This window comes from Entelurus aequoreus, linkage group LG08, assembly GCF_033978785.1.
Source record: "Entelurus aequoreus isolate RoL-2023_Sb linkage group LG08, RoL_Eaeq_v1.1, whole genome shotgun sequence".
Taxonomy (NCBI): domain Eukaryota; kingdom Metazoa; phylum Chordata; class Actinopteri; order Syngnathiformes; family Syngnathidae; genus Entelurus; species Entelurus aequoreus.
The window spans coordinates 76,629,795-76,657,507 of record NC_084738.1 but is presented as its reverse complement, the minus strand read 5'-3'; the positions used below and the strand labels follow the sequence as shown (position 1 = coordinate 76,657,507).

At 35.6% G+C, this 27,713-nt stretch overlaps 1 protein-coding gene, 1 long non-coding RNA gene and 1 pseudogene across 5 annotated transcripts in view; 1 reads left to right on the top strand and 2 right to left on the bottom strand.

Annotated features, from left to right (window-relative positions):
* Positions 1 to 27,713, bottom strand: part of LOC133656314 (protein sidekick-2-like) — a 1,293,862-nt pseudogene that overhangs the window by 1,130,809 nt on the left and 135,340 nt on the right.
* LOC133656309 (uncharacterized) overlaps positions 1 to 27,713 on the bottom strand; it is a 104,073-nt gene that overhangs the window by 37,136 nt on the left and 39,224 nt on the right. Inside the window, exon 1 of one of the 2 annotated variants that reach the window (XR_009827123.1) lies at positions 14,602 to 14,806. The exons of the other annotated variant lie outside the window; for it this stretch is intronic. This is a non-coding gene — a long non-coding RNA (uncharacterized LOC133656309). Of the gene's footprint in view, positions 1 to 14,601; positions 14,807 to 27,713 lie in introns of those variants that run through there. 2 annotated transcript variants of the gene reach the window in all.
* The window catches only part of LOC133656306 (protein sidekick-2-like), a 225,159-nt gene that overhangs the window by 183,361 nt on the left and 14,085 nt on the right, over positions 1 to 27,713 (top strand). For 2 of the 3 annotated variants that reach the window (XM_062057330.1, XM_062057329.1), the window contains exons 37-42: positions 2,700 to 2,909; positions 2,969 to 3,094; positions 5,740 to 5,904; positions 5,976 to 6,116; positions 14,662 to 14,800; positions 25,914 to 26,043. In XM_062057330.1, coding sequence (XP_061913314.1) covers positions 2,700 to 2,909; positions 2,969 to 3,094; positions 5,740 to 5,904; positions 5,976 to 6,116; positions 14,662 to 14,800; positions 25,914 to 26,043 — 911 coding nt within the window. Of the gene's footprint in view, positions 1 to 2,699; positions 2,910 to 2,968; positions 3,095 to 5,739; positions 5,905 to 5,975; positions 6,117 to 14,640; positions 14,801 to 25,913; positions 26,044 to 27,713 lie in introns of all 3 variants that reach the window. The other variant, XM_062057328.1, reaches the window with a different exon arrangement.

Here is a 27,713-nt window from a genome sequence, read left to right as displayed (position 1 = left end):
AAAATAGCAGCACTTACCAGTGAGCTGCCTCTATTTTTTACATTTTATTTATTTACTAGCAAGCTGGTCTCGCTTTGCCCGACATTTTTAATTCTAAGAGAGACAAAACTCAAATAGAATTTGAAAATCCAAGAAAATATTTTAAAGACTTGGTCTTCACTTGTTTAAATAAATTCATTATTTTTTTTACTTTGCTTCTTATAACTTTCAGAAAGACAATTTTAGAGAAAAAATACAACCTTAAAAATTATTTTAAGATTTTTAAACACATATACCTTTTTACCTTTTAAATTCCTTCCTCTTCTTTCCTGACAATTTAAATCAATGTTCAAGTAAATTTATTTTTTTTATTGTAAAGAATAATAAATACATTTTAATTTAATTCTTCATTTCAGCTTCTGTTTTTTCGACGAAGAATATTTGTGAAATATTTCTTCAAACTTATTATGATTAAAATTCAAAAAAATTATTCTGGCAAATCTAGAAAATCTGTACAGTCAAATTTAAATCTTATTTCAAAGTCTTTTGAATTTCTTTTAAAATTTTTGTTCTGGAAAATCTAGAAGAAATAATGATTTGTCTTTGTTAGAAATATAGCTTGGTCCAGTTTGTTATATATTCTAAAAAAAATTGTAGATTGGAATTTAACCTATTTAAAACATGTCATCAAAATTCTAAAATTAATCTTAATCAGGAAAAATTACTAATGATGTTCCATAAATTATTTTTTTAAGTTTTTCAAAAAGATTCGAATTAGCTAGTTTTTAATCTTCTTTTTTTCGGTTGAATTTTGAAGTTTAAAGAGTCAAAATTGAAGATAAACTATGTTTCAAAATTAATTGTCATTTTTTTCGTGTTTTCTCCTCTTTTAAACCGATTAATTAAGTGTAAATATCATTAATTATTAATAATAACATAGAGTTAAAGGTAAATTGAGCAAATTGGCTATTTCTGGCAATTCATTTAAGTGTGTATCAAACTGGTAGCCCTTCGCATTAATCAGTACCCAAGAAGTAGCTCTTGGTTTCAAAAAGGTTGGTGACCCCTGACATAGGAACACACACAGAGGTGCTACAATGTACAATGTGCTACAGATAGATGGCATGTTCTCCAGTACATAGGAACACACACAGAGGTGCTACAATGTACAATGTGCTACAGATAGATGGCATGTTCTCCAGTACATAGGAACACACACAGAGGTGCTACAATGGAGAAGTTTGTGACGGGAATGAAGAGACAGTAAACAAACTATCTAGTTCTCACTGGCAAATTAATTTAGGATGATTTCTGTCTCCCACGGGGCTCATGAGAGAAAATACAAATGCTTCAATTAACACCTCGATTCAATTACGCGCCTCACCTTTTACAGTCGCTAGGTGCGTTTTATGCAGAACCAAACATTCCCCCAGGGTGTGCAGGCGATTCAACAAACATTGGGGCTAACATCAGTGGCTGTAGGTAACCTCCTGATGCAGTTTTTGTATTAGCTCACAAAGATCTCGCTCTGCATGCTGTTTAAAATGTCATTTCTCAGCTGTCAGTACGAAAGTCATTCTTGTTACATACAGTATATACTGCACTGTTGTTTTATATATATATATATATATATATATATATATATATATATATATATATATATATATATATATATATATATATATATATATATATATTTATAGTGTGTATGTGTATGTATATAATTATATATGTATATAGTGTGTATATGTGTATGTATGTGTGTGTGTATATATATGTATATAGCGTGTATGTATGTATATATAGTGTGTATGTATGTATATAAACCGGTATATATATATATATATATATATATATATATATATATATATATATATATATATATATATATATATATACATAGTGTGTATTTATGTATATGTTTGTGTGTATGTATATGTGTGTGTATATATATGTATATAGCGTGTATGTATGTATGTATGTATATATAGTGTGTATGTATATACACATATATATAGTGTGTATGTATATATGCATATATAATGTGTATATATATATGTGTATGTATGTATGTCTATGTATACCTTTGTATGTATATGTGTGTATACGTGTACATGTATCAATGTATATATATATATATATATATATATATATATATATATATATATATATATATATATATATATATATATATATATATATATATATTTATATATATATATATATATATATATATATATGTATACACACACACATATATATACAGTATATATATACACTTTGATATATATATATATATATATATATATATATGTATACACACACACACATATATATACAGTATATATATATACACTTTGATATATATATATATATATATATATATATATATTTGATATATATATATATTTATATATATATATATATGTGTGTGTGTGTACAAGTGTATACATATATGTATATGTGTAAATACATATATGTGTGTATACAAACACATATATACGTATATATGTATGTATATATACACACATACATATATGTATATATACAGTATATATCTATATATAAACACATAAATATATAATACATTTTCACATTTGGAAAATTGCAGCCTCTCTTAAATTATGTCCTGATTCAACCTTACATTAATGATTTATTGATGTGCTGGATGCTGCTGGCGCCCCCGTGTGTTCTAAAAGGAATGTGGTGTGTTTGTCCAGAGTCTTCCGTGGCCTGTGCCGACTGTCCCCACTCCCCCTCCCCCCCGGGCGTCAGTAAGACCGTCATGGTGGACGTGAAGGGGAGCGGCCCCCTCTGGCTGAAGCTCAAAGACCTGGCCGATGGCGTTACCTACAACTTCCGCATCCGGGCCAAGACCTTCATTTACGGCCCCGAGGTGGAGGCCAACATCACCACGGGTCCTGGAGAAGGTAGTGATATTTGTCCTTCTCACGTGTATCAGGGGCTTGAATGCTTTGTCTTTGCCCAGGAGCCCCAGGACCCCCAGGGGACCCCTTTATCACACGCTACGGCTCAGCGCTGACCATCCACTGGACCAGCGGGGACCCAGGACGAGCTCCCATTACACGCTACGTCATCGAGGCCAGACCTTCTGGTAGGTCCCTGGGTTTTTTTTTCCAGTGGCTAGAATATTCTGCTCGGAGAAAAGCGGTGTCAGGTGTCTCCATCTGCTGCCCACGGTCTGGACTTTGATAGCTTATTGATCACGCCAGACAATTTGTGTCCGCTTTCAGTCGTGCTTGGCAGGGTGATGGATGTCTCTGGCGCTCTGGGGAGGGCAACGTGTCACACTGCATTCCAAAATGTTTGATGGCAGATTGATGATGAAGTGGAGTGAAGGCTAGAGCCCAGGGGAAGATTTGAAAGACATCTTCACTAAAGAAAAACAGGCTTCGCTACACTTAAAATGACACCTCTGCCAACTATCTGCCAGTCAGCTGTAAGGTCCAGCATTGACTTTTTCTTCAGCAAATGGGCTGACCTAGCATGATGCTGGCTGGCTGGCTACATTAGGGCCCTAAGCATATTGTTTGTCCACATAGTTTCATTTATGTGAAATTTATTTTGTATACTTTTTTAATTCGAATTTAATACACACACACACATATATATATATATATATATATATATATATATATATATATATATATATATATATATATATATATATATATATATATATATATATATATATATATATATATATATATATATTAGAGATGTCCGATAATATCGGCCTGCCGATATTATCGGACATCTTAAAATGTAATATCGGACATTTTCGGTATCAGTGTTTTTATTATCGGTATCGTTTTTTTTATTTATTTATTTTTTATTAAATCAACATAAAAAACACAAGATACACTTACAATTAGTGCACCAACCCAACAAACCTCCCTCCCCCATTTACACAAAAGGGTTGTTTCTTTCTGTTATTAATATTCTGCTTCCTACATTATATATCAATATATATCAATACAGTCTGCAAGGGATACAGTCCGTAAGCACACATGATTGTGCGTGCTGCTGCTCCACTAATAGTACTAACCTTTAACAGTTAATTTTACTAATTTTCATTCATTACTAGTTTCTATGTAACTGTTTTTATATTGTTGTACTTTCTATGTTATTCAAGAAAATGTTTTTAATATATTTATCTTATTTTACTAATTTTTTTAAAAAGTACCTTATCTTCACCATACCTGGTTGTCCAAATTAGGCATAATAATGTGTTAATTCCACGACTGCATGTATCGGTTGATATCGGTATCGGTTGATATCAGTATCTGTAATTAAAGAGTTGGACAATATCGGAATATCGGATATCGGCAAAAAGCCATTATCGGACATCCCTAAAAATTAGTAAAATTAAGTGTTAAAGGTTAGTACTATTAGTGGACCAGCAGCACACACAATCATGTGTGCTTACGGACTGTATCCCTTGCAGACTGTATTGATATATATTGATATATAATGTAGGAACCACAATATTAATAACAGAAAGAAACAACCCTTTTGTGTGAATGAGTGTAAATGGAGGAGGGAGGTTTTTTGGGTTGGTGCACTAATTGTAAGTGTATCTTGTGTTTTTTATGTTGATTTAATAAAAAAAATTTTAAAAAACAATACCGATAATAACAAAACCGATACCGATCATTTCCGATATTACATTTTAAAGCATTATCGGGACATCTCTACTTTGTAGCACTTTGAGATTTTAACAAATGTAAAGTGCGTTACAAATGTAATTCATTATTATTATTAGGGATGTCCGATTTAGTTTTTTTGCCGATATCTGATATTCCGATATTGTCCAACTCGTTAATTACCGATACCGATATCAACCGATACCGATATATACAGTCGTGGAATTAACACATTATTATGCCTAATTTGGACAACCAGGTATGGTGAAGATAAGGTTTTTTTTTTTTTTTAAATAAAATAAAATAAGATAAATAAATTAAAAACATTTTCTTGAATAAAAAAGAAAGTTTAAACAATATAAAAACAGTTACATAGAAACTAGTAATTAATGAAAATGAGTAAAATGAACTGTTAAAGGTTAGTACTATTAGTGGAGCAGCAGCACGCACAATCATGTGTGCTTACGGACTGTATCCCTTGCAGACTGTATTGATATATATTGATATATAATGTAGGAAGCAGAATATTAATAACAGAAATAAACAACCCTTTTGTGTGAATGAGTGTAAATGGAGGAGGGAGGTTTTTCGGGTTGGTGCACTAATTGTAAGTGTATCTTGTGTTTTTTATCTTGATTTAATAAAATTGTTTTAAAAAAACGATACCGATAATAACAAAACCGATACCGATCATTTCCGATATTACATTTTAAAGCATCATCGGGACATCTCTACTTTGTAGCACTTTGAGATTTTAACAAATGTAAAGTGCGTTACAAATGTAATTCATCATCATTATTATTATTATTATTACATTTGACGCAATCTAAAAGCTCGTAAACCGAAAAGTTTTCAAATCCAGTGGAGGTGTTCTTCAATCTATCATGGACTATTTAGGTGAGGAATGAGCTGTTTACTTGTGTAGGTGTGGGCCCTTTAAGTGGTGTTTACGAGCAGCGACGTGTAAGTGATGCTCTCACTTCCCAAAGTCAGCCTCAAGGTGAAATATGGTCATCTTAATGATGAATGCAAAAGTATTAGGACGGGTGTTTACGATGAGCAGCGTGATTTATAGTCTGCACTTTGCTGACAGACGAAGGCTTGTGGGACATCCTGATCAAGGACATCCCGAAGGAAGTGACGTCGCACACCTTCAGCATGGACATCCTGAAGCAAGGTGTCAGCTACGACTTCCGGGTCATCGGGGTCAACGATTACGGCTACGGATCTCCTAGTCTGCCCACTCCTTCTATATCTGGTATACATGTCATGTCTCCATTGTTTATATACTGAGGGGTGGTCTACAACGATGTCGTTGTTTTTCCGCAGCTCAAAAAGTGGCCCCCTTCTATGAGGAGTGGTGGTTCCTGGTGGTGGTGGCCCTGGTGGGGCTCATCTTCATCCTCCTGCTGGTCTTCATCCTCATCATCCGAGGACAAAGCAAGAAGTACGCCAAGAAGTCGGAATCAGGTGAGATACCGAGGTGTTGCGCTTTCACAATCCTCACAATACCGCCGTGACGTGTGAGGGTATCACACCAAAACTTGGTGAGTGTGGTTTTTTTCCGCCGCTGAAAAAAAAAACACACATCTCCCGAAATCTTCTGCGCAAAGGGGAGAAGAAGGCAGGTTTAAGTGTGTTTTTTTCTGACATTTTCTGAATATTACGTCAAAATTTGGCCATAGCTTTTTAATATTTGTTGCTAACTTACAAATAAACAAACCCCGCGGAATACATAACGTCTTTTTAGTAACAGACACCTTCATAATAATATGGAATATGTACAATATACACACTGCAAGTATATATATATATACAGTATATATATATATATATATATATAATGTAGTAACAGACACCTTCATAACAATATGTAATATGTACAATATACACACTGCAAGTATATATATAATGTAGTGACAGACACCTTCATAACAATATGTAATATGTATAATATACACACTGCAAGTATAAATATAATGTAGTAACAGACACCTTCATAACAATATGTAATATGTACAATATACACACTGCAAGTATATATATAATGTAGTAACAGACACCTTCATAACAATATGTAATACGTACAATATACACACTGCAAGTATATATATAACGTAGTAACAAACACCTTCATAACATATGTAATATGTACAATATACACACTGCAAGTATATATATAATGTAGTAACAGACACCTTCATAACAATATGTAATATGTACAATATACACACTGCAAGTATATATATAATGTAGTGACAGACACCTTCATAACAATATGTAATATGTATAATATACACACTGCAAGTATAAATATAATGTAGTAACAGACACCTTCATAACATATGTAATATGTACAATATACACACTGCAAGTATATATATAATGTAGTAACAGACACCTTCATAACAATATGTAATACGTACAATATACACACTGCAAGTATATATATAATGTAGTAACAGACACCTTCATAACAATATGTAATATGTACAATATACACACTGCAAGTATATATATAATGTAGTAACAGACACCTTCATAACAATATGTAATATGTACAATATACACACTGCAAGTATATATATATATATATATAATGTAGTAACAGACACCTTCATAACAATATGTAATATGTACAATATACACACTGCAAGTATATATATAATGTAGTAACAGACACCTTCATAATAATATGTAATATGTACAATATACACACTGCAAGTATATATATAATGTAGTAACAGACACCTTCATAATAATATGTAATATGTACAATATACACACTGCAAGTATATATATAATGTAGTAACAGACACCTTCATAATAATATGTAATATGTACAATATACACACAGCAAGTATATATATAATGTAGTAACAAGACACCTTCACAACAATATGTAATATGTACAATATACACACTGAAAATATATATTTTGTAATGTAGTAACAGACACCTTCATAACAATATGTAATATGTACAATATACACACTGCAAGTATATATATAATGTAGTAACATACACCTTCATAACAATATGTAACATGTACAATATACACACTGCAAGTATATATATAATGTAGTAACAAGACACCTTCACAACAATATGTAATATGTACAATATACACACAGCAAATATATATATATATAATGTAGTAACAGACACCTTCATAACAATATGTAATATGTGCAATATTTACCAATATAACACAAATATCATTATCCAGGCTTAGGTTAGACTGATTACAAAAAAATACTAAAGTAAGGAAATATTTTTTAAATACAGTTATTTTGTGATAAAATAAATATGTTCTATGTAGATAAATAATAATGCATATGTTTCTTAAATAAACTGCCAGTAAAACTATAATCTAGAATTAACTTTTTTACCAGCTCACAGATTCAACATGTCAATATAGCATTTTAAGCTAGTTAGCTCTCTGTGATCACGGCGCCGCTAAAATTAGTTTGACTGCGTTAGCGCTAATAGTAACAATATCGCTAATGTTTGGTTAACATTCACGAGATGTAATGGAGTATTGTTGCCGTTTTTTAGGTTTTTTTTTTTGCAGGACATTGTTAGCCACCTCTTACTTGCCATAGTTGACTATTTAGAATGCATAATACAAATAACTACTATGAGAAACATGATTTATAATCTAGAATTAACTTTTACCAGCTCACGGATTCAACATGTCAATATAGCATCGTAAGCTAGTGATCACGGCGCCGCTAAAATTATTTTGTCTGTGTTAGCGCTCATATTAACAATATCGCTAATATTTGGCAACATTCACAAGATGTAGTTAGAGTGTCCGCCCTGAGATCGGTAGGTTGGAGTTCAAATCCCAGCCGAGTCATACCAAAGACTATAAAAATGGGACCCATAACCTCCCTGCTTGGCACTCAGCAACAAAGGGTTGGAGTTGGGGGTTAAATCACCAAAATGATTCCCGGGCGCGGCGCCGCTGCTGCCCACTGCTCCCCAAGGGGATGGGACAAATGCAGAGGACAAATTTCACCACATCTAGTGTGTGTGTGACAATCATTGGTACTTTAATCTTTTAATCTTTAATGGAGTATTGTTGCCGTTTTTGAGGATTTTTGGAGGCCGTTGTTAGCCACCTCTTGCTTGCCATAGTTGACTATTTAGAATGCATAATAAAAAAGAATGTGCGCTTGTCTCACGTATGGATTGTGGATGATAGGCAAAAATCCCAAAAAGTGAAGTTCCCCTTACACACGGTGACAATACTGTACGGTGAGATTGTGATATCGTTACATCCCCAGTAGCCACAAATATCGCTCTGAGTCCGGAGGGGAGGATAATCAAGGTAAATTCCTCCTCATAAATCACCTGCTGACTTAACGAGCTGCTGAGAAAGAACTCTCTGAGAGTGTTTCCTTAAAACAGATGTCTGGTGTTGTCGGCGTGCTACGAGACGTGCCGGGGCTTGTCCATTCATCGGCGAGTGTTTCGCTGGGCTCAGCACTTCCAGGGGCGCCTGTTTAGCCCGCCGGGCAGGGGGGGAGGCTATCAATGGGGGGACGGGGGGGGGGGAGCTGCAGGGTCATTGCCCATCTTTTTGACTGACAGGAGGAAAAAAACAAGAGAGTTCCTTCTCCTCGCTCTCAACGCCGCAAATATCAGTCTTTAAGATTTTTTTTTTTTTCCCCCAGCATGTTTATGTAACCACCAGTTGACCCCAAGTAGCCCCCCGGCGCAACCGCGGAGGTCCCGGCCTTGCCGCGGTCACACAGCATGGAACTGAGAATGTTTTTAACCTCCAAACACCTCCTGCATGACATTTATTGTCCATTCACGGCTGACCCCCAGTCAGTCTTTACACCCATTAATCACACTGGGATTATATGGACACTTCATTAGGTACCTCCAAACTCTTCCTACTGAGGGCCGCACACTGAAAAATCAACGTATGCGGGGGCCTTTTTGACACACATCATTTTTAAAGCCGTATTTTTCGGAGCATAGGGCGCACCGGATTAAAAGGCACGCTGCCGATGAGCGGGTCTAGTCAGGTCTATTTTTCATACAAAAGCTTATAGGGCGCATTAGCCTCTTAAAGGGAAACTTCGGTTTTTTTCAACCTGGGCCCTGTTTTCATAATTTTTTCTGTATATGTGAGTGCTGGATAAAACATTTTTTGAGGTCGCGCCAGTATTGAGCAGGGCAGGCAGCCTCCAGCCCAGCTAACGCTCGTACACAGGGCAACTGGCTCTCGTCAAAATTCGGCCTATAAACATGCATTTTTTTCACACTGACAGGCTCAGATAGTTACAATGAGTGTCCGACAACATACTAGAAAGGAGAAATTAACGTATGTCTCTACCTTTAGCTGGAGATCGCTGTTTGTTGTGAGCTGTGTCCAAATCTCACCACGCTACAAATCTCGTTCCGAAATCTCGCGATAACTCGCGACAAAACACCGGTGGAAAAACAGTTACCTGACTGAGGTGAAGAGAGACGACTGAAGTGATTTTCTGTTGGATTACCGAAGACTGTTATTTTAGTTTTATAGAAAAGTTTGTTTGTTTGTCTGTCATGGCTGAATTTCCTCAGTCAGGTAACTGTTTTTCCACCGGTGTTTTGTCGCGAGTTATCGCGAGATTTCGGAACGAGATTTGTAGCGTGGTGAGATTTGGACACAGCTCACAACAAACAGCGATCTCCAGCTAAAGGTAGAGACATACGTTAATTTCTCCTTTCTAGTATGTTGTCGGACACTCATTGTAACTATCTGAGCCTGTCAGTGTGAAAAAAATGCATGTTTATAGGCCGAATTTTGACGAGAGCCAGTTGCCCTGTGTACGAGCGTTAGCTGGGCTGGAGGCTGCCTGCCCTGCTCAATACTGGCGCGACCTCAAAAAATGTTTTATCCAGCACTCACATATACAGAAAAAATTATGAAAACAGGGCCCAGGTTGAAAAAAACCGAAGTTTCCCTTTAAGGCCCAAGCTGTTTGTTTACATATTTGGGCTTATTGGACCCTAATTAGAATAAAAACTAAAAATCATCTTTTGATATGATGTACTTAGTCCATAAGTACACAAACGTGTGCTTCATGTTTAGTGACATGCTAATTCTTATTTTTACCCTTTTTTTTCCAAATTCCATTGTATGTTATACTCTTCTGACACCACCAGCTGGCAGTATAAGTGTCCACATAAGTGGCCACAAGACCCCAATTCAGTAGTGTACACAATTTTGGAAATTAGAGCTAAAAGGTGCTGTCCACGCATGTGGCCACTAAGCCTTTAGAGCAGGGGTCACCAACCTTTTCGAAACCAAGAGCTACTTCTTGGGTAGTGATTAATGCGAAGGGCTACCAGTTTGATAAACACTTAGATAAATTGCCAGAAATAGCCAATTTGCTCAATTTACCTTTAACTCTATGTTATTATTAATAATTAATGATATTTACACTTAATTGAACGGTTTAAAAGAGGAGAAAACACGAAAAAAAATGACAATTACATTTTGAAACATAGTTTATCTTCAATTTCGACTCTTTAAAATTCAAAATTCAACCAAAAAAAGAAGAGAAAAACTAGCTAATTCGAATATTTTTGAAAAAATTAAAAAAATAATTTATGGAACATCTTAAGTAATGTTTCCTGATTAAGATTAATTTTAGAATTTTGATGAAATAGGTTAAAATCCAATCTGCACTTTGTTAGAATATATAACAAATTGGACCAAGCTATATTTCTAACAAAGACACATCATTATTTCTTCTAGATTTTCCAGAACAAAAATGTTAAAAGAAATTCAAAAGACTTTGAAATAAGATTTAAATTTGATTCTACAGATTTTTTAGATTTGCCAGAATATTTTTTGGAATTTTAATCATAATAAGTTTGAAGAAATATTTCACAAATATTCTTCGTCGAAAAAACAGAAGCTAAAATGAAGAATTAAATTAAAATGTATTTATTATTCTTTACAACAACAAAAATTAATTTACTTACATTGATTTAAATTGTCAGGAAAGAAGAGGAAGGAATTTAAAAGGTAAAAAGGTATATGTGTTTAAATATCCTAAAATCCTTTTTAAGGTTGTATTTTTTCTCTAAAATTGTCTTTCTGAAAGTTATAAGAAGCAAAGTAAAAAAAATAAATGAATTTATTTAAACAAGTGAAGACCAACTTTTTAAAATATTTTCTTGGATTTTCAAATTCTATTTGAGTTTTGTCTCTCTTAGAATTAAAAATGTCGGGCAAAGCGAGACCAGCTTGCTAGTAAATAAATACAATTTAAAAAATAGAGGCAGCTCACTGGTAAGTGCTGCTATTTGAGCTATTTTTAGAACAGGCCAGCGGGCGACTCATCCGGTCCTTACGGGCTACCTGGTGCCCGCGGGCACCGCGTTGGTGACCCCTGCTTTAGAGGTTAAATTAATTAATTAAAGGAGTCATATTATGTTTTTATCTAAATGTAACAGACTTCCTTGTGGTCTACATAACATGTGATGGTGGTTCTTTGGTCAAAATGTTGCATAGATGATGTTTTACACATCATCTTCAAGCCGCTTTCTGACAGTCGCTTCAGGATGCGCCGTTTTGTGGGCGGTCTTATTTACGTGCCTCCACTTGGACAGCGTGTTCTCACCGTCATCTTTGTTGTAGCGGTGTAGCGTGCAAGGACGGGGGTGGAGGAAGTGTCAAAAGATGGCGCTAACTGTTTACTCTTTACTTCAATCAATAACGGAGCAGCATCTCCTCATCCGTGGCTCACTAGTGCAACAACAACGCCCGAAATGTGTCCCGTGAAAAAAACCGTCCGCCGGAACTCTCTAATAACTAAAGTTCCTTAGGTGAATAATGTAAACTCACTACACCGGTATGTTTTAGCGCTTTCATGGCCAGTTTACTGACAGATATAAGTAAGAACTTTACACTACTTTATATTAGAAATGGCAACAGTGGAGGATGAATGTCACATAACAAGAAGATAGAGAAAAAGAAGAAGCTTATCGACTACATAGAGTCTAATACAGGACTTATGCAGATCCCAAATACAGATCAGCAGGTACCAGAAGGTAAGAAAAGTTGCTTTTGCATAATATTGCGAAACAAAACGCCAGATAATATGTCTTACCTTATACACACACACCATAATAATACTTGTATGTTTAACCTCTTAAGGCCCAAGCTGTTTGTTTACATACTTTTTTTTTATTTCTCTTTGCTTATTGGACCCTAATTAGAATAAAAACTAAAAATCATCTTTTGATATGATGTACTTTTAGTCCATAAGTACACAAACGTGTACTTCATGCTAATTTTTATTTTTACACTTTTTTTCTCAAAATTCCATTGTATGTTATACTCTTCTGACACCACCAGATGGCAGTATAAGTGTCCACATAAGCGGCCATAAGACCCCAATTCAGTAGTGTACACAATTTTGGAAATAAGAGCTAGCTTTAGAGGTTTTTAATGCTCCGACAATCCATCAAGCGGTGGGTGTGTCTTTATAGCTTACCAAAGTCCTACTAAAAACATTTTGACAGATTTTTGAGTGCCGCGTGTAATGGTGTAATGTATATTCTCAATGGAACATTTAACGTTTTGTTGTCGTTTACTGGCGTCATCTTGCAGTCCACACATATCTCTTATGTGTGACTGCCATCTACTGCAGGGTTTCCCACACATTCATTTATTTGTGGCGGCCCGCCACGAAAGAATTACGTCCGCCACAAATAAAAATTAAAAAAAATTAAAAAAATTAAAAAAATATATATTTTTTTTGTCCTCTCCAGCTTCTCAGGCAAATCATATAGTTGATGTAGATGCCCATATCGGCTGTTCAGATTTACTTTACAAAAAAGAAGTGTAGGATACTTCTCTTGTTGCCTTATTTGTATTTGACTTTATTAAATGTATTTATATTAGAAACACAACATGTGCAAAGGGTGCAAAGTCTGCAGGCAGTAGGAAACACATGGGTAAGTGTAGGGAGTAAAACTGATGGCAGTCTAAAGTTCAAGATTTTTGGAGCTCTTTGTTCAGTGGATCAGATGTTTGATGAAGCTCTGTGTCTATCTACCACCACTACTGTTTTCTGTTTATTTGTTACTGACTGTGGCAGGACACCTCTGCCTCTGTTTCACTTTATGTTGCTGGTAAATAATATGGTTGTAGTAGTAGGCTAAAGTTAAATGATTTAGTATGCACTAATTAAACGGGCAGAGCTTTAAGAGACATTTTAGCTTTTATATTTTATAAGATATATTTTTTGTAAGAACCACAATTAATAAATATATTTCAGTGAATAACTTATTGTTCAAATCTGTATATAAATATGTACATAAAGTGTTGTAATTATATTGTAAAATGGATGGATGGATGGACGTTTAAAACAAAACTGTTATTATTAATTAGTAAGTATACATTTTTTGAGCCTTTTTAGAGAAAATCAAATCATTGTAGTAAATTATGCAAATTACTCGATGATGTCATGGTGACCACGCCCACAGCCACGCCCCCACCGCCACAAGTATCTTGGCAGTTTATGGGAAACACTGTACTGGTCACACTTATCAATACACCAGGTACCAAATAAAATTGCTTCGAGGTCGGTAACCAGAATTATGGCGTACGTTAGGTGCACCGGGTTATAAGGCGCACTGTCTATTTTTGAGAAAATGAAAGGATTTTAAGTGCGCCTTGTAGTCCAAAATATTTGTGATTAAGGTTGTTTGCAGGCGAAACGTAATGATGTTTTAACGATCACTGTGAAACAGTAGCAGTGCAGTGTCAATACAGGTAGTGAGTGTGCCATCACTAGTTATTATGGTTCCCTGTCCTTAAAATTGGCCAATTAATACATTGACGATGTTGTCAATCATCGTTATTGTGGTTGTGAATGTGAACTTGTGTGTACTGGACTCTGCGGGGGTAGCTAATGTTGTGTCCACTGCCACTAACCGTCCTGTCCTGTCCATGCGGGCCTGTGTGGTCACACAGTGTCTCTGTACGTGTGCGCAGGCAACAACTCCAACTGCAACGCTCTGACCCACGGGGACATGGTCAGCCTGGACGAGGGCCGCTTCCCCGCCCTGGAGCTCAACAACCGCCGCCTGTCCGTCAAGAACTCCTTCTGCAGGAAGAACGGCGTGTACACCAGGTCAGCCCACACTTCCAGGGTTTAGCCATCGAACGCCGCCCTCGGTAGGAGGGGAGATTTAAATCCAGGCGATTATAGATTACTGCGCCGTCTTGATCTCTGCTCTCACAAAAGTAAAGGCCTCCAGTCCGCCGCCTTATCCCGGGGATCACTATTCAAACAGACGCCTAATCCTACTGTAGTCCGCCTAATTCCGAGCTGTGTCGGACAGCCAGTGGCGTTTACACCTGATTTTCTGCGATTAACTCTGGGGGTTCAAACGCCATCACATGGCGCTCAATTGTAGTTGACCTTTCCTTTCTGCATCATTAATGATGATCACTGCCACTTCAACACACTGATAAATCCGTTCACTATGGTACAGTTTAGGGTTGTCCCCATACCAATATTTTGGTACTGGTAGCAAAATGTATTTCAATACCTTTTAATACTTTTCTAAATAAAGGGGACCACAAAAAAATTGCATTGTTGGCTTTATTTTAACAAAAAATCTTAGGGTACATGAAACATATGTTTATTATTGTCATTTAGTCCTTAAATAAAATAGTCAACTTGTCTTTTAGTAGTAAGTAAACAACCAAAGACTCCTAATTAGTCTGCTGACGTATGCAGTAACATATTGTGTCATTTATACACTTATTATTGTGTCAACATTATAAAGGACAAACTGTAAAATATTATTGTAAATATTATTAATCTACTTGTTCATTTACTGTTAATATCTGCTTATTTTCTGTTTTAACATGTGCTATCTACGCATCTGTTCAAATGTAATAATCACTTATTCTTCTCTTCTTTCATACTTTACATTAGTTTTGGATGATACCACACATTTAGGTATCGATCTGATACCAAGTAGTTACAGGATCATACATTGGTCATATTCAAAGTCCTCATGTGTCCAGGGACATGTTTCATGACTTTATAAACATAATATGAATTTAAAAAAAAGATTTTGTGACGATAAAAAATATCAATGCAATCATAGTAGTATCGACTACATACGCTGCTGTACTTGATATCATTACAGTGGATGTCAGGTGTAGATCCACCCATGGAATTTGTTTACATTGTGACGCCGGTGAGCTATTGTATCCTCCTACGGTGTGTAGTGAAGCATGTTTAGCTATTCCTCGTCCTCCAGTGATAATGGTACTTGTAAGAAACTTACTTTACCTGTCGCCATGGAGGTGAGGATTAGTAATTTAGAAGTAGCTAAAACACTGCAGACTGTGGATGGTTGTTAGCTGCTAGCTAGCTAGCCATGTCTTAAAAGCACCTCTTTGAGTGTTATAACTTCACCTTTATCTTTACTTTTTACACCAAAATGCGTCCATTCTCCCTTTTCTGTCTACACACTGTGTCTGCTTGTAAGTACTCCGTGTGTGTGCGCTGCCCAACATGCTCCGCTGCTCGTAAAACCAGCAATGTCACATCCCCGTTAAAAAAAAAGGAGATCGGGTGCACTTTTTAGAGGCGGTATAGTACCGAATATGATTCATTAGTATTGCGGTACTATACTAGTACCGGTATACCGTACAGCCCTACTTCATTCATTCATTTTGATTCTAGACGGCAGCTGCGTCGTTGAAGAGATTGAGGAAACATGATTCGTACAACTGTCAACTTCTTGTACTGCCTTGCTCATGAGTAGCGCCGCACAGCAAGGGGGGTACAGAAGTCGTCCTTCAGTTACAACCGGCCCAAAACATTAAATAATAAATAAATAACAAATAATATTATAAAATATATATTAATAAATGTTAAAAAATTGATAATATATTCAATTAAATATTGCCTATTTAATATGTATAATGAGTGTGAATGTGGAGTGAATGAATAATGGGTTCTCAATGAGTATCTCGTCGATAGAAAACCGCTTTATAAATCGAATTCATTATTATTATTATTATTATTATTTTGTCTTGTTTTCTAGATTTTTGTTTACTTCCAATTATGGAATTCCATTATCCAATTATTGCCCTGTCAATAGGCAATGTTGTCCTTCAAACGTGTTTTTTTAAATACAAAAAATATATTGAATAAAAAATAACAATGCTAATAATAATAAAGTAATTAAATAAAAATGTAAAAAAAAAAAAAAAAAGTAATCTCATATACAGGTGACTCCACACTGCAAAAAAGAGCTGTCAAAATACAAGATAAAAAGACTGGAAATAGGAAAAAATATACTTAAAAACCAGTGAAATTATAGTCTACTTTACTTGACAAGACATCCTAAATTTACGTTTGTATATCTTGAAATTAGCAGGACTTTTAAGCCTAAAAAGTGTATTATGTTATTCAACTTGCAATTCTTAAATTAAGCCTCCTTGGGATGTTGCAGAATCTTTAAACACGATTTTCGAAGTGGGGAAAAGCACATTTTGACATTTGTAAACTAGAAGAGACAAAATATATGTATTAATGATAAAATGAAGATTGATGTAAAATCAATGACTAAAAATAATTAAATAGCTCTTAAAATTAGGGACATTTCTAGAAACAATATAATTTGCAGTGCACAGACTTACAATTGGATTGACCGCACCATTGATAATATATTGATAATTTAACCACAGCAACTGCGGCAAACGCCATGGCCGACCTCGTCATTTGCCGTAATGCCCTAAAAATGGACCAACATCGGTGGCAAGAACATGCCGTGACCGCCCTTGACTTTTTACTTGTTAATGGACGAGGGATGTAACAATAAACGGTATAATGATCATTTGCGATAAAATTTCAGACGGTTAGTAACACCGACAAATGTTTTCATTATCTAAAAACCGTCATTTATTAATGCATTTTAGGTGACAGGAAGTCAGGCGCATGCGCACTAGAGTCGTTTGTCTTGATAATCATGGTGGACTAACTACACAAACTTTGCTCCGGAGATTTCCCCTCGGAGTAAACGGAGCCAAGCGCTTGATTTAATGTCATTTTTCCCTCGCTTCCCGCCGTGCGTTTAAGAGCACACTGATGTGATTAGATGGAGACAGGTGTGGACAAAATTGTCTCCACACTAAAAGTATACAGCCAAGGAGAAAACTATTTGATGTTGCTTTTATTTTCTCAACACTGCATCCTTCAGCTGCTGTGACTGAGAGTTGATGATGTGAGGAAACATGCAGCAGGCGATGTGTCGTGAACGTTGTCACAACTTGTTTATAAAGTCTTTAGTTTGTTTACTGGGATGTTCACTCCTCCTTTATTTAACTGCAAACTGTATCAGTGTTCAAATAACATCAATACTAGCTCAAATGTTTTGTCATCTCATCGAATTGAACGCAGGCTGGGAAGATTTTGTATTCGATGTGAGAGGTGTCACTCCTCTTTATTTGTGTTGGCCAAACTGTTGTACTAAACTACAAGGGAGCGTTGTTGGAGGATATCAAATATCAAAAGGTAAACGCCATGTTTTTTTACATTACTTGTGTTTTTTTTCATGTCACAAAGGTATTACTTCAAAAACCATTCACGTGATACAGCATTTTGTTAATGTGTTATTGTGTAGTTAATTCCTATAAAACTTATTTCTGCTCAAACTCTTAATGGATCTGTCCCGATACATCATCTACATGTATATATATACATGTACATAACTTAAAAACTAGAGATGTCCGGTAATATCGGCCTGCCGATATTATCGGCCGATATATGCGTTAAAATGTAATATCGGAAATTATCGGTATCGTTTTTTTTTTTAAATTAAATCCACATAAAAAACACAAGATACACTTACAATTAGTGCACCAACCCAAAAAACCTCCCTCCCCCATTTACACTCATTCACACAAAAGGGTTGTTTCTTTCTGTTATTAATATTCTGGTTCCTACATTATATATCAATATATATCAATACAGTCTGCAAGGGATACAGTCCGTAAGCACACATGATCGTGCGTGCTGCTGGTCCACTAATAGTACTAACCTTTAACAGTTAGTTTTACTAATTTTCATTCATTACTAGTTTCTATGTAACTGTTTTTATATTGTTGTACTTTCTTTTTTATTCAAGAAAATGTTTTTAATTTATTTATCTTATTTTAATATTTTTTTAAAAAAGTACCTTATCTTCACCATACCTGGTTGTCCAAATTAGGCATAATAATGCGTTAATTCCACGACTGCATATATCGGTTGATATCGGTATCGGTTGATATCGTTATCGGTAATTAAAGGCTTGGACAATATCGGAATATCGGATATCGGCAAAAAGCCATTATCGGACATCCCTATTAAAAACCTAAATAAATAATAAAAAAATATACCTCTGTCTATCAAGATGTAAAATTAGAGGTAAAGGCATTATGTAATGACAAACAGCTGACAAGTTGATATTATATGAATTAAAAAAACAGTATATATATATATATATATATATATATATATATATATATATATATATATATATATATATATATATATATATATATATATATATATATATATATATATATATATATATATATATATATATATATATATATTCAAGGAAGGGGCTCCAAAGCATGCATGCATACAATATATATATATATATATGTATATATATATATATATATATATATATATATATATATATATATATATATATATATATATATATATATATATATATATATATACACTACCGTTCAAAAGTTTGGGGTCACCCAAACAATTTTGTGGAATAGCCTTCATTTCCAAGAACAAGAATAGACTGTCGAGTTTCAGAGGAAAGTTCTCTTTTTCTGGCCATTTTGAGCGTTTAATTGACCTCACAAATGTGATGCTCCAGAAACTCAATCTGCTCAAAGGAAGGTCGGTTTTGTAGCTTCTGTAACGAGCTAAACTGTTTTCAGATGTGTGAACATGATTGCACAAGGGTTTTCTAATCATCAATTAGCCTTCTGAGCCAATGAGCAAACACATTGTACCATTAGAACACTGGAGTGATAGTTGCTGGAAATGGGCCTCTATACACCTATGTAGATATTGCACTAAAAATCAGACATTTGCAGCTAGAATAGTCATTTACCACATTAGCAATGTATAGAGTGTATTTCTTTAAAGTTAAGACTAGTTTAAAGTTATCTTCATTGAAAAATAAGGACATTTCAATGTGACCCCAAACTTTTGAACGGTAGTGTATATATATATATATATATATATATATATATATATATATATATATATATATATATATATATATATATATATATATATATATATATATATATATACACAGTATGTATATGTGTATATACAATGTATACAAATATGAGCCCTCCTTTAAGGCAACACTTGCCTTGACCTTAAAAAGTTAACATTCGAGGCCTGTGTTATATTTAACTAACATTTACCAGCAGAAACCGATAACTAAACAAGCTGCAGATGTGTAGGTTAAGCTATCACTCTCAGATCAGGGTTTTTCAAACACTGCATCGCAGTGAGCTGAACTGGACCCGAGCGCTCGGCTTTTACTCCGTTATCTGTTCGCTTGCTCAAGTGACGCAGTGTGCTTTTAAGAAACACTTCAGACGTCCTAATGAGTCCCCTCAGGCCGCTGCAGCCTGATAACGAGGAGATTTAACATTGCAGAGGATGAAGTGCACTCCTCCAAATGCAATGAATAATATGCCAGTCCAGTGTGAACATTGTGATCACTTTACGAGTTTGTGCAGTTGTTTCCAGGCTCCTCGGCGGCGTTAAAAGTGAGAAAAACAATTGCATGGACGTTCATCTTAAACCCGCTGGGAGTAATTATATGCTGACAGTACAAAAAACAAACGTGATGAATGGAATGTTTACAATAATTGCACAGCATGCATCTGGCTAGGTTATGATTATGTGTGAGTTTTCAAAGAAATGATCATCAAACACCACATTAAGTGGGTATCGCACCTTCAAGTGAATTACCTCTAAGCTGCTCTAATGAAATGCATCCACTTGAACCAAATAGCCGACTTTTCCATGCTGACCACAGCTTGGAATTGACCCGTGCTCCGAATGCAAATGTTTGGAAAGTTGTGGTCGTAACGTGCGAGGCCGCGGCAGCTCCGTAGGCGGCCAAGAAAAGTCAACACGAGTCCGACCGAGACAAAGGAAAGGTTTGTTTCATAGAATTGTTTTTCGCATGCATTTACTTCAAACTACGACATCCATTCCTCTTCAAACTACAGCGTGTACACAAAGTGAGTACCAACTCTAAACTGTATAAAGTAGAATGCAGTATTCCTTAAATTGATATGATATTGGAACCGCTCGACTAGGGTTGTACGATATACCGGTACTAGTATAGTATCGCGGTACTAATGAATCAAAAACGGTACTATACTCTGTTTGAAAAAGTACCGGCCATATTTTTTTTTTACAGTCATGATGGCGCGTCGTCACGTGGTGACATTGCTGGTTTTACGAGCAGAGGAGCATGTTCTGCAGCGCACACACACAGAGTACTTACAAGCAGACACAGCGTGTAGACAGAAAAGGGAGAATGGACGCATTTTGGTGTAAAAATTAGGGATAAAGGTGAAGTTATAACACTGAAACACCCTCAGGAAGAGGTGCTTTAAGACATGGCTAGCTAGTTAAAGGCTAATGCCCATCCGCAGTCTGCAGTGTTTTAGCTACTTCTAAATCACTAATTCTCGCTTCCAAGGCGACAAATAAAATAAGTTTCTTACAAGTATCATTATTACTGGAGGACAAGGAATAGCTAAACATGCTTCACTACACACCGTAGGAGGATACAATAGCTCACCGGCGTCACAATGTAAACAAACGCCATGGGTGGATCTATACCTAACATCCACTGTAATGGTAGAGGTGAACGGCACCGTGTCGTCCCCCCCCCCCCCCCCCCTCTCGGTGAGCTGTGGAGTCCCCCAAGGCAGTATATTGGGCCCTTTACTGTTCCTAATATACATAAATGACATGTCATCGGCATGCGACTGTGAATTTTTTTTGTTTGCGGATGACTCTGCCCTACTGGTATCCGACAAGGACAAGTCACAGGTGGAGAAAATCCTCAGTGCTGAGCTGTGTAGAACTTGCACCTGGCTCGCTGACAACAAGCTATTCATACACTTGGGTAAAACAGAATCCATCCTGTTTGGGTCCCACATCAACCTTAAGAAAGTCAATGACTTCACCATAAAAGTGGGTGACATTGTTATCACCAGGAAAGATGAGGTCACCTACCTAGGTTCCATTCTAGAGGCTAACCTTTCCTGTGATAAAATGGCAACCAAGGTAATCAGAAAGGTTAACCAACGAACGAGATTTCTCTACAGAATCTCCTCTCTGGTCAACAAAAGCACCTTGAGGATTCTGGCGGGAACTCTCGTTCAACCCTTTTTCCATTACGCATGCACCTCCTGGTACCCTAGCACCTCCAAAACCCTCAAATCTAGACTCCAAACATCTCAGAACAAGCTAGTCAGGTTACTTCTAGACCTCCACCCCAGATCCCACCTCACTCCTACCCACTTCTCTAAAGTGGGCTGGCTCAAGGTGGAGGACAGAGTTAAACAACTTGCACTGAGCCTAGTCTATAAAATCCACTACACCTCCCTGATACCGAAGTACATGTCAAACTACTTCCTTAACGTAAAAGACCGCCATAACCACAACACCAGGGGGAGCTCCACTAACCACGTTAAACCCAGATTCCGAACTAACAAAGGTCTTAACTCATTCTCTTTCTATGCCACATCAATGTGGAATGCGCTCCCAACAGGTATAAAAGAAAGGGCATCTCTATCCTCCTTCAAAACCGCAATAAAAGTTCACCTCCAGGCAGCTACAACCCTAAACTAACACCCTCCCCGGATTGCTAATAATCAAATGTAAACAATCAAATGCAGATACTTTTTCTTATGCCTTCTGATCTCTCTCTCTCTCTCTCTCGCTCTCTCTCTCACTCGCTCTCTTTCTCTCTCTATATGTCCACTACTTGATGTCCATATCCTACCCCCCACCCCCTCCACACCCCTGATTGTAAATAATGTAAATAATTCATTGTGATTATCTTATGTGATGACTGTATTATGATGATAGTATATATGATAGTATATATCTGTATCATGAATCAATTTAAGTGGACCCCGACTTAAACAAGTTGAAAAACTTATTTGGGTGTTACCATTTAGTGGTCAATTGTACGGAATATGTACTTCACTGTGCAACCTACTAATAAAAGTCTCAATCAATCAAAAATGATACCAAGTACATCTGGTCGATACGACTATGATTACAACAATATTTTTATCGCCTCAAAATCTTTTTTTTTTTTTAATTCATATTATGTTTATAAAGTCAGTACCATATTTTCGGACTACAAGTCGCAGTTTTTTTTATAGTTTGGCCGGGGGTGCGACTTATACTCAGGAGCGACTTATGTGTGAAATTATTAACACATTACCGTAAAATATCAAATAATTTTATTTAGCTCATTCACGTAAGAGACTAGACGTATAAGATTTCATGGGATTTAGCGATTAGGAGTGACAGATTGTTTGGTAAACGTATAGCATGTTCTATATGTTATAGTTATTTGAAGGACTCTTACCATATTAAAGGCCTACTGATATGAGATTTTCTTATTCAAACGGGGATAGCAGGTCCATTCTATGTGTCATACTTGATCATTTTGCGATATTGCCATATTTTTGCTGAAAGGATTTAGTAGAGAACATCGACGATAAAGTTCGCAACTTTTGCTCGCTGATAAAAAAGCCTTGCCTGTACCGGAAGTAGCGTGACGTCACCGGTTGTGGAGCTCCTCACATCTGCACATTGTTTTCAATCATGGACGCCAGGCAGCGTGAGCGATTCGGACCAAGAAAGCGACGATTACCCCATTAATTTGAGCGAGGATGAAAGATTTGTGGATGAGGAAAGTGAAAGTGAAGGATTAGAGGGCAGTGGAAGCGATTCAGATAGGGAAGATGCTGTGAGAGGCGGGTGGGACCTGATATTCAGCTGGGAATGACTAAAACAGTAAATAAACACAAGACATATATATATACTCTATTAGCCACAACACAACCAGGCTTATATTTAATATGCCACAAATTAATTGCGCATAACAAACACCTACCCCCTCCCATCCATATAACCTGCCAATACAAATCAAACACCCGCACAACACACTCAGTCCCACAGCCCAAAGTACCGTTCACTTCCGCAAAGTTCATACAGCACATATATTTCCCCAAAGTTACGTACGTGACATGCACATAGCGGCACGCACGGACGAGCACGCGATCAAATGTTTGGAAGCCAAAGCTGTACTCACGGTTGCGCGTCTGCTATCCAACTCAAAGTCCTCCTGGTTGTGTTGCTGCAGCCAGCCGCTAATACACCGATCCCACCTCCAGCTTTCTTCTTTGCTGTCTTCATTGTCCATTAAACAAATTGCAAAAGATTCACCAACACAGATGTTCAGAATACTGTGGAATTTTGTGATGAAAACAGAGCTGTTTGTATTGGGACTAGGGATGTCCAATAATGCTTTTTGCCGATATCCGATATTCCGATATTGTCCAACTCTTTAATTACCGATACCGATGTCAACCGATACCGATATCAACCGATATATGCAGTCGTGGAATTAACACATTATTATGCCTAATTTGGACAACCAGGTATGGTGAACATAAGGTACTTTTTAAAAAAATTAGTAAAATAAGATAAATAAATTAAAAACATTTTCTTGAATAAAAAAGAAAGTACAACAATATAAAAACAGTTACATAGAAACTAGTAATGAATGAAAATTTGTAAAATTAACTGTTAAAGGTTAGTACTATTAGTGGAGCAGCAGCACGCACAATCATGTGTGCTTACGGACTGTATCCCTTGCAGACTGTATTGATATATATTGATATATAATGTAGGAAGCAGAATATTAATAACAGAAAGAAACAACCCTTTTGTGTGAATGAGTGTAAATGGGGGGAGGGAGGTTTTTTGGGTTGGTGCACTAATTGTAAGTGTATTTTGTGTTTTTTATGTTGATTTAATAAAAAAAAAAAAAACCAAAAAAAACGATACCGATAATAAAAAAAACGATACCGATAATTTCCGATATTACATTTTAACGCATATATCGGCCTATATCTCTAATTGGGACACAATGGTGTCCCAATACTTCCGCAAACTCCGTGACGTCACGCGCAAACGTCATCATATCGAGACGTTTTCAGCCGGATATTTCCCGGGAAATTTAAAATGTCACTTTATAAGTTAACCCGGCCGTATTGGCATGTGTTGCAATGTTAACATTTCATCATTGATATATAAACTATCAGACTGCGTGGTCGGTAGTAGTGGCTTTCAGTAGGCCTTTAACATACCAGGCACATTCTCAGTTGGTTATTTATGCCTCATATAACGTACACTTATTCAGCCTGATGCTCACTATTCTTTATTTATTTTAAATTGCCTTTCAAATGTATATTCTTGGTGTTGGCTTTTATCAAATAAATTTCCCCCAAAAATGCGACATATGTTTTTTTCCTTCTTTATTATGCATTTTCGGCCGGTGCGACTTATACTCCGCTAAATACGTCCCTGGACACATGAGGACTTTGAATATGACCAATGTATGATCCTGTAACTACTTAGTATCGGATCGATACCTAAATGTGTGGTATCATCAACAACTAATGTAAAGTATCAAAGAAGAGAAGAACAAGTGATTATTACATTTTAACAGAAGTGTAGATAGAACATGTTGAAACAGAAAATAAGCAGATATTAACAGTAAATGAACAAGTAGATTAATAATCCATTTTTACAGCTTGTCCTTTATAATGTGTACAAAATAATAGGTGTATAAATGACACAATATGTTACTGCATACGTCAGCAGACTAATTAGGAGTCTTTGTTTGTTTACTTACTACTAAAAGACAAGTTGACTATTTTATTTAAGGACTAAATTACAATAATAAACATATGTTTCATGTACACTAAGATTTTTTGTTCAAATAAAGCCAATAATGACATTTATTTGTGGTCCCCTTTATTTAGAAAAGTATCGAAATACATTTTGGTACCGATACACAAATATTGGTATGGAAACAACCACAGGTCCGACATGAATGGGTTTTCTTGTGATCCAGGTCTCCTCCCAGGCCCAGTCCAGGCAGCCTGAACTACTCTGACGAGGACGTGAGCACCAAGTACAACGACTTGATCCCGGTGGAGAGCAGCAGTCTGACTGAGAAGCCTTCGGAGATCTCCGACTCACAGGTACAGTAGCTACTCTCTCAGTTCGTCTGGTGTTGTTTTGCATTTACATATCCCCCCCCCCCCCCCCCCCCAAATAGTCTTGCATCATGTGCACAATGTCAAAACTGCTTTAAAGCACAGGTGTCATACTCAAGGCCCGGGGGCCGTATCTGGCCCGTCACATCATTTTATATGGCCCGCCAACGCCGAGGAAAATATGCATCAATAAAGTACCTTATCTTTACTTACTAAATGTATTTGTTCTTTCCATTTTGACAAAAAAAATAAAAAAATAATATATATATATATATATATATATATATATATATATATATATATATATATATATATATATATATATATATATATATATATATATATATATATATATATATGCACTGCATGACATTGCATACCTTTTAAATGTTAATATTACGCAATAATGCAACAAATAATATATTACACACATTTGTATTGGTTCAAATACAAATACATACTTCAATATATGCTTGACTTATGGTTTCAAAGCAAGTTATCCATCAAATTGTACACTGTAAAATGGACCATAGATTTTACGGTGACATTTACAGTGGCTTTTACAGCATATTGCAAACTTTAATTTTTTAATTTTAATTTTTTTAATTTTTTATAATACTCAATCCAACAAAATAATACACAATAATACCATAATAATACAATTCCAGTTCCAAAACCAACATTTAGGATAGCAATCAACAGAACAATTGAGAGGACACACAAACATGACACAAAACAATCCATAAGTAGTCAAACAAAAAATGAATCATATCAACAACAGTATCAATGTTGTTAAGAATAATATAGCAGTGATTAGAAATCCCTCATTTACATTATCATCACAGCCATTTATATATATATAAAAAAACAGTATATAAATTGTAAATTTAAAAAAACTCTACCATTGTTTTTACTATAAAACGTTGCCGACTATGCTCTTTTTTTTTTTTAACTGTAAAATCTACGGTTATTGTTACTGTAAATGGAAACATGGTACCGCAGTTATTTTCACGGTAAAGAACTGGCAGCTCAGTTGCCAGAATTGTTTTTTTTAATCCAGTGGTACTTTTTTGTCTATTTGCTATTATTACTATTAATATTACTATTATTATCATTATTATTATTATTACTATTATTATTACTATTTATTATTATTATTTACTATTACTATTTCCTAAGCTATTTTATCTATTTTGTCTATTCAATATGTTGAACAAACTACCTTCAATTTTACACTAAGATTCTGGCAACTAAGCTGCCAGTATTTTACCGTAAAAAACCTTTAAAATGGTAATCAAACAGTGGGTACTTTCTTTGCATCTACTGTAATATAATGCTTTTTAAAAAATCTGTACACTTTGCATTAAAAAAATGGTGACCAGAATTTTATTGTTAAATGTACAGATTATTTTTTTTACAGTGTACGTAAAAAAGTATATATATATATATTTAATAATAAAATGCATAGGCAAATTTGTAGATTATTCACTGTTAAAAGCGGCCTTCGTAACTGCGATGTGGCCCCCTATGAAAACCAGTTTGACATCCCTGCTTTAACGCGTCCACAAGATCATGGATATTTCTTACAAGGACTTTACAGAGGTACCCAGACTTAGGAATACTCCAACTTAAGAGTGTTTTGACAGGGTTTAGGG